Below are 8,689 nucleotides of genomic sequence, written 5' to 3' on the forward strand. Positions count from 1 at the left end.
GTGTTCAAAGTGAGCGGAGCGACCGAGCATGGACAATAAAACAGGTAGGTGTTTCATGAAAGTTGTCAGCACTGACTAAATTGTCAGTGCTGATTATTTCCTTAGTTTTGTTTGGCTGAAAGGCATGGCCTCTGACTGTATACTTACTGCGGCTGTCGGAAAAATACAATAGTCAGCAAATTTCATGAAACGGCCCCCAGTTGTTGCGACTAGGACGCCCTCTTTAGTGTGACAAAAAAATCAACCATGGCTGAAGAAAGTTCTGCGGTTCCGCGGGAAGTTCAAGAAGAAAATGAAAACTCAGAGACGAAAGAGGATGAAAAATCTCAAACAGCCACGAGAAACAACAAATTTCCATTGACGAGGATAAAGAACATTATGAAAACTGATCCCGATGTGACACTAGCAAGTCAGGAATCTGTATTTTTATTAGCGAAGGCTACAGTAAGTTTACCTTCGGTCCCATTCGTTGTTTTATGTGTCGTGTAGATTATAATAAACTGGGTTCCAAAATATTTATCAAACTTTACAAGCGCACTAATGCTATACAAATTCCACTCAGTCAAAATAAACAAAAGTTTGACACGGGCTAGCTTCAATAATCTTTACTACGCACATACCAATAATTAAGAGATTGGCTGGCATAATTTAATAAGACTAGACTCTAGAGCAGGGGTTCTCAAACTTTTTCTATGAAGGGCCAGATGAGACTCCAAGTAAACCTGAAAGGGCCAGGGTGAAGTGGATACTAAGATTTAAAAAAATGTCCGCGAAGCGCAAAGACCCTTGCGGTCGGGGTCCTAGATGCTCTCTTGGCCCCGGGTCTTGGCCCTTATTTTGGAAGCATTTAATCCAACAAATTTATAACAGTTTCATATGGAACACAGGCAAAATTAGAAAAGATTTCAAAATACATGTAGCGAGAGTCAATATTAATGATAACAAAATTGTAGTACTTTGTTAAAAGGAATCTAGATTATACCTATACATACCTGGTATTGGGGAGACAGATAATGTCTTGAAGTATCAATATTTTTTGTAGTCAAAGTAGAATGAATAATAGAGCATGTCTGTTGTTAGACCAAAAGCTTCAGTCTCTGTATTTTGGTTGTTCCGCTGAACTACGTTGGCTCCACTCACCATACATAGACTGAAGGGGATGGGGCCCCGTACCTACAGCCAACGTATAGTGAACTAGCGTTTTATAGATCGCGATTTAAAACTGTTTTTTAAGCAAAATTGAAAGTTTCATGGTTTCCATTATCAGGGAAATATATATAACTTAAGTAATTGCATACCTTGGGCCGGAGTTATTGAAAAAAATCCTCTGGATGATTGAGAAATCTGTCATCTAAGACATTTTCACCTGACCTGACGGTTTTTCTTGCAAGTTGCCATCTTGAATGACGTCATTGTCGTTATTAACTTAATGTCTCGAATCGATATATCGCGATTATAACTAGTACTCGTACTAGTATAACTAGTATCGTTTATCTTTGGTTTCGTTCGCATATGGAGCAGATCGTATAATATCGAAAGCAATATCGATATCACATTCGTGATTGTTGACGTTCGTTTGTAAATATTTTATAGTTTGGCTGCCATTTTGACCATTTTTATCGTGTTCAACCCAATTAAACATCGGTAAAGTATATTTTTCATGCCTTTTTCATCTATATCGTTTAAAGTATTTAAATGTTAGAATATCATCAATTAAAAGTTTGTTGTTTATACATCCTTAGATTGTAAATTCGATGTGTAAAATTACATCAAACTTTGGACTGTGAATTGACAAAAGGGAGGGAATGAGAACACATGCGAGCCCACACGTACACCCTACCGTCGGTAAATGGGGATTACAGTAAAATGTCAGAAATTGTTGAATAAATCCCCAGAAACGACGGTTATTCCTGTCTAGTCTGTTGTAGACTCTAACAAGGATGTCAGTCTCTTAGTCACTTTCAATATGGGAAAAGTGACAGTCTGTCAGCAACAAGTTGCTTGAACCTTGGCACAAAAGGTTTGCCAGACGAAGGCTCTGGTGCAAATGTTCACTGGTCAAGCAGGGGCTGCGGAAGGGGGGCGCTTCAGCCCCCCCCCCCACTTTTTTCCAAAACCATGTGAAAAAACGTAGTGACCATAATGATTGTGATTTTTTGCATGGCCAGCCCCCCCCCCCCACTTTTAAAACCGTTCCGCGGCCCCTGTCAATGTACTTCGGTATGAGTTAGTTCTTTAAACTGTTCATTCTGGAAAATGCACTTTCGCACCTGTATGTAAATCCAAACATGGTGAGAACAGCGCTGGTCATGTAATAAGAAAGTAGATCGAACAGACAGAAAAGACTCCACTAAACTTTGTTTAAAAGCCAAATTAATTTGACTGCCATTACTTTTATTACGGTTACCGTTAGGTCTACATGGATACACAATGTAATCATATTAAGCTATGTTTCATATTGTGACTTAAAAGTGATTAAAAAAAAACCAGCAGAGTCTCGCGGGCCGGATTGAGAGGCTCCAAGGGCCGGATCCGGCCCGCGGGCCGTAGTTTGAGAACCCCTGCTCTAGAGACTTTTTAGACTTAGAGTAGGATGGGGGGTCGGGTGTCCGGACACTTTATATTTTTGAAGCCTTCTTTTTTGTCTTTGGATTACACTAAAAATATGAATTCAATAGTTGTAATCATCTTCTATTTTGTTCTCTATAATATTTCCTAACATTTTGTACTAAACATTTATGAAACTTCGCTTGTAAATTTTTCCAAATGACTTTCTAAAGCTGATCGTCTGGACACACAACAACTAGGTATACCGGTATTAATTTATTTATGTAGGCGCAATTGGTTCCGGAATCCAATAATGGCAATAATGACTAATCATTCAATGTCACAAAATGGCAAAAGAAAGACCAATGAAAATGGGATGGGATATAAACCAAATGGTCATTATTTGCTTGACTGCTATTGAGTCCATTCATTTATGCATTATGTTTCTTTGACCTCAAGAGGTGTGTAAAAAAAATGTTGATTTTAACTTCTTCTTGTATTGTAACTTATTGAGGCAATCAATTAAACATGCCGATAGGCCGATGGCCATACTGTGAACTTCAATAAGCTGGTAAGTTTGTTTAATCACATCTTATTTTCATTGGTCTTTCTTTTGCCATATAGTGGTAGAGGGGGTCAGTCAGTCTCAGTACAAAGACAGTAGTTTAGTTTAAGTAAAGTCAGAAGCAGACGACACGGGGCGTCACGTCTGTGACTGTGTGTGCAAGTCAAAGTGGGATCACGGAGTCGAGTGAGAGGTTATGATGTAGGACAACCTTCCAGAATTTGTTGGTTAATGTATGTGATTGTGTGCGTGATTGAGTGTATTTTCGGCCCCGTTCACAATAGCCATTTTGTGACTTTGGATTCCGGAACCAATTGATTTGAGGGGCTACAGCCTCTTTGTGATTAAACCAATCTCTTAATTATTGACATGCACTTAGTAAAGATTATTAATGAAGTCAACCTGTGTCAAAATTTGTTCATTTTGACTGGGAGGAATTTGTTTAGTGTGCTTGTGAAGTTTGATAAGTTTATCCAAAAACATTTGACTTTTAATCTTGGCATGGTCAGCTACGCATCTCTATGCAGGTGCAGCCTCGACTTTGGTGGCTGATATCAAGGTATCTGTCCATGATATTTCACTTAATAGTTTTAACTAAACGGAAAGTTTGACTAATATCGATTCTTTTTTGTTTAATCCATCTTAAAAACATGACCCTCCAACTCATGATTTCAAGTTCGTCATGAAAAAGAGAAAAAGATCAGCATCCAATCCCAGCATGTATGAGTTTGACATGTTTGGGTATGTACTATAAGGTGAGTAATTGAAACTTTTGCATCAATATCTGTATCTTTTCAGGAGTATTTCCTCGAGAATTTTACCAAATCTGCATACAGCTTTACTGAAAGGGGCAAGAAGAAGACCATTAGGAAACAAGATATTGGTAAGACAATTATTTATTTACAATTTACACATATCAGTATCATAGAGAATGCATTTCTGAACTTTGTGAACATTTCATCCAGGTGCTCACATCCTATCTTGTAAATAAATAAAAGATAAAAAACAACAATGCTGTGTTGAGTATCAATATCTTAGAATCATTTCATGAAAGTTGACCACACTGACATGCTGTCAATTTATCTTACAATATCCAAACACTATAGTAATAGACATCTGATCTTGTTAGACAAGAACACAAATGAAAAGCAAGGATATTTGGTCAAGCTTGACAACTTGCCAGAAAACAAATGATGATGAAAATCCGGCCAGTCCTTAAAATTGATTGATTTCATTCAAAGCATTCTCAATCCCCCATCTCCTTGGAGCAAAAACTAACCAAAGTAATAATAAAACAAAAGCACAGGTTGGAGTATTAGGTAGCCTTTTTTTCTTTCTGACCAATCTTTGTCAAGTGTGATTGTATGCACTGCCTCGTGGAAAAACCAAATCTACACTTGACTGAATTTCATGCAAAGTTGTAAGATCCCCCCATTCTTTTTAATGTTTGTAAAGAGTAATTGTTGGATGCCTTAGCCAAGGAAATAACATGTACATAAACATACAAATTTGATCGATTAAGAAATATTCACATCATTGTTCTTTATTCAGATCTCTCAATTGATGCACACGATTCCTATGCCTTTCTTGAAGGTAAGTTACTAAAAATCTTGGATATATGCATGCTTGATCAACAATTTGGTCCACATTCAAGATAGGCCGGCTTCATCCAAGCTTAACCCTTTTTTACAACGTTTCATTTGGTCTAACTGGTACTTGGTCTAATTACCAGATTGTCTTCTTCTTGGGCTAATTATTACTTGGTCTGATTAATGTATTATCTTGTAGCTCAACTGCTCAAGTATGAAAATAGACAACATTCGGTTAGCCAAACTGGATATTTTGACCATCCATTTATACAGTCAAAATGAAATTAGATGATTTGTAGAAAACCATGTAGTTATATGACATGAATGAAACATGAACAGGTATTAAATAAGCGAGTTTATAGATAAGTGCATGACAGAATGAGCACTGAGCAGATACATGAGGGTTATTTAAACTGAATTCTAAAATATGAAATAAAATGTAAAACTCACTAACATAAAATTTCAAGTATTTGTTGAAATAGCAACAGTTAATTAAATGCAAACTGGATTCCACATGTATGTATCAATCCTCATCAATTATTTAAAAAAAAGATTCAGGTGGACGGATGGCTCATCTCTAGTAGCTCATAGCATGCTTTAATTGGAATTCTGTTTGGGGGCAGTCTATTTGTCATTCATGTTATATATTTTTTTCAAAGGGAATTAAAAACTGTTCTCGAGACACTTCCATTACATGAACACCTGGGGGGTGTTTCACAAAGATTTAAGTATGACTTAAGTCGCACTTAAATGCCTACGCGTACGTGATATGGAAAGCGCGATCTTATTGATAGACACGCAGTAGTGCGCGTCCTCATGACACGATCTGACCAATGCGGTCAAGCCTTTCATACCGTACGCAACTTGGTATTTAAGTGCGACTCTAAGTCATACTTAAATCTTTGTGAAACACCCCCAGGTCTAAGTGCACAAGAAGGCTTCTCTATGTGTAAGAAGATTTATGAATCACAACCCTTGTGTCTTAGACCAAGTGGTTACACATATACCGTGGAATGGGATTTAATGTCCTTAAGGATGTTGTCTCTAAATCTTTTATCAAGTATTTGTGACACTAACTCTTACAGCTATTTATTAATGAGTTGATCTGATACATATTTTTTTTCCTGTTTCAGGAGCTCTTGAATGGAACTAGAACAACCGATCAAAGCATTAAGAATGATTTCATTTTATAAAGAGACCCCTCATCCCAATCATGTTGGTCTTCATAAATGGTTCTTCAGATGTCATTTTGCCAAAGATGCCATAATGGACTGTCGGATGAGGGTTTGATTGCATATATGTTGGCAGTATGATGAAAGTTCTGCAAGGTGTTGGATTTGATCAAATTTCATGACTCATGCAGGAAATATTTTGAAAAAGGATCTTCTTGTCTTGGTAGCCTTCCCACAATGGCCTTCCTACATGTACATGTTTACATTATAGAGTATCAGATGATTGATCTTATGTTCAATTCGCTATTGGTGAACCCATAATTGTGCCATTGTTTCTGCATTATGCCTAACAACTGTCAGACATCATCATATTGGGAATCTTTAAATCCATTAGAAGGTGTTGTTTACATGTGTAACCAAGGGTGTAATCAGTATTTACAACATATAATAGGGAAGTTATGTAGTTGTTGTGTACATTATGTTATTTGTGTATTAAGTCATATATTATCTCAACCATCCCTAGTCCAACATTGACCAAATCAGGCACAGGCAGTTTAATTGGCTGACTTAGCACTGAAGATCAGCTTTACAGAAAAAAAAAACAAAGTCCAGTTTCATTGCAACTGTCGTAGTTTCGTACTACTAATTCTTTTTCAGCGATCATTTGCAAAAACATAAATCATGGCCTTCATACCATGATCTTTCAGTTCAAATGACACTGTCTGTAGGAAATAATTTGCACATGCTTGTGAATATTTCATTTGAAAATTCGCTTCAATGTTATTTTACACTGATAATCGATGGTTAAGTACTGAGCCATTTAGCTTTCCTGACTGGCAGCTACATGTAACAGGAGCCTAAATGCTCTGATAAATTGACACGCACAGGGAGAGGGGAGTTTTCTGTTCCCATACAGCATTCTCTGTGAATATCCTTCCCCAACATCAGCCATGGCGCAATTTCCTTCGGCAAGAAATTTATCCACATTGTGCCGCACTCGACCCAGGTGAGGTGAATGGGTACCCGGTAGGAAGAAATTCCTTGAATGCTCGAGCGCCCAATCAAGGTAGCCGTGCTAAAGCCGGGGTAATAATAATAATAGCTGGGAGAACAGTTTTTGGAACTGAAGTGGCTACCCTGGGTAAATATACCTATATTATTATTGTTATTATTAATATCAATTTTTTGTCCTCATTTTGCCATTTTTGTAAAAAAAATAAAAATTGGGGCATATTGAAGCATGGTGCAGTAAAGAGATCATGAGAAGAAATAGAAATGAGAAATTCTGACCATACAGTAGGTCAAGAGCAGGCCCATAATTATTGTATAGATATTCATGATACCCTATGTGGAAATATCTTGATATGAGGTTGTTTGTATCATATCCATATTTGTACATAAATTTTAGATAAATAAAAGTTATCAAACTCTTGTATATTGTATGTATTGTCAAGGCTTATTGTCTGTCAGGTCAGTTAGTAATTATAGGTAATTAAAGAGGAACTTAACTATGTATTTTACATTTATGTACGTGTGTTAGTGTGTTGAGTGAGAGAGAGTAATTGGGAAAGAGGAAGGGGGAGCTTTATCGTAATGGATAGAGGGAGAAAAGTATATGTAGGCAGGGGAGAGAGAAAGATGGAAGAAAAATAAAAATGGAAAAAGAGAGGAAGAGGGAAAGAAAGAAAAAAGAGAGAAAAAAAGAAACAGAGAAAGAAAGTTCCCTAAATAAAGAAAGGAACGAAGACAGAAAGAGAAAGAAAAGGAAGATAGAGAAAGGACAAAAAAGGGGGACAGAAAGAATCAAAGCACAAAATTCCAAACATCCCTTTCCTCATGTTCATCAACACCCCTTCTCTCTAATCTTTGGATTAGGCTCTCTCTATATCTATTTCTTCCACTCATTTCTCCATCTCACCATTTCTTGCTCTCTCTTTTCTCATCTGTACTTTCTCCCACCTGTATCTCCTTCTCCCTCTATCTTCTCCTCTCTCTCTCTATCAATCTCACTGAAGATAATGATGATAATCTGAAATATTTCATCAAACTAGAAGTTCACTGTGAACTTCACTCATGGACTTTGTTATGCTACTACAGTCACCAACAATCCAGGTGGGTGTTTCATAAAGCTGTTCGTAAGTTAAGAGCGACTTTAAGAACGACTGGTGATCCTTGCTTACGCGCTAAATACCGGTAATCACCAAATGGTGAATATCACCACAAGCAGGGGCGTAGACAACGGGGGGGATGAGGGGGATGCATCCCCCCCCACCTCACAAGGTGGGGGGGGGGATGGCATGTACAATCATCCCCCCCAGGTTTTGGGGAATGATATTTGGTTACTTAATAAGTCATAATGATGATAATAATAGTAATAATAATAATGATAACAATTATAATATTAATAATAATAATAATTATGATGATGATAATAATAATCCTCATCATTATTGTAATTGTGTTTATTGTTATTAGCCGCATTCACACGGTGAAAGCCAATTCAGACGGTAAAAAAAAGAAAATCTTACAAGTATTTTGTGGTTATCTTGTGGTTTGGAAACCACAAGATTAATCGCGCATATTTTGCAGTGCGCGCAATCTCATGGTGTGGAAACCAAAAGATAACCACGAGTTTTGCGTTTTTCTGAAGAGGTGTAACAGCAAAATTCACAGAGATAAATAAATACGTAGTGTGGTTCAATATGCAATACTATGTGTCAGTCCATTCTGTATTCGTATGCCACGGTGTGTAGATCTTGTCGATGTATGTCTGTCCATTCAAGGCGTAGTATGTGTGTGGTGCGCGCACCCGTGTG

General features: G+C 37.3%; 1 protein-coding gene across 1 annotated transcript; it reads left to right on the forward strand.

Annotated features, from left to right (window-relative positions):
• Nucleotides 1-218: 218 nt before the first annotated feature.
• LOC129271618 (DNA polymerase epsilon subunit 4-like) lies at nucleotides 219-7,308 on the forward strand. Its single transcript, XM_054908919.2, has 4 exons — nucleotides 219-444; nucleotides 3,911-3,995; nucleotides 4,664-4,705; nucleotides 5,835-7,308. The coding sequence occupies exons 1-4, from the start codon at nucleotides 247-249 to the stop codon at nucleotides 5,852-5,854; spliced, it is 345 nt and encodes a 114-aa protein (XP_054764894.2). The 5' UTR covers nucleotides 219-246; the 3' UTR covers nucleotides 5,855-7,308.
• Nucleotides 7,309-8,689: the final 1,381 nt, after the last annotated feature.

The sequence above is a fragment of the Lytechinus pictus genome, chromosome 11, assembly GCF_037042905.1.
Source record: "Lytechinus pictus isolate F3 Inbred chromosome 11, Lp3.0, whole genome shotgun sequence".
NCBI lineage: Eukaryota > Metazoa > Echinodermata > Echinoidea > Temnopleuroida > Toxopneustidae > Lytechinus > Lytechinus pictus.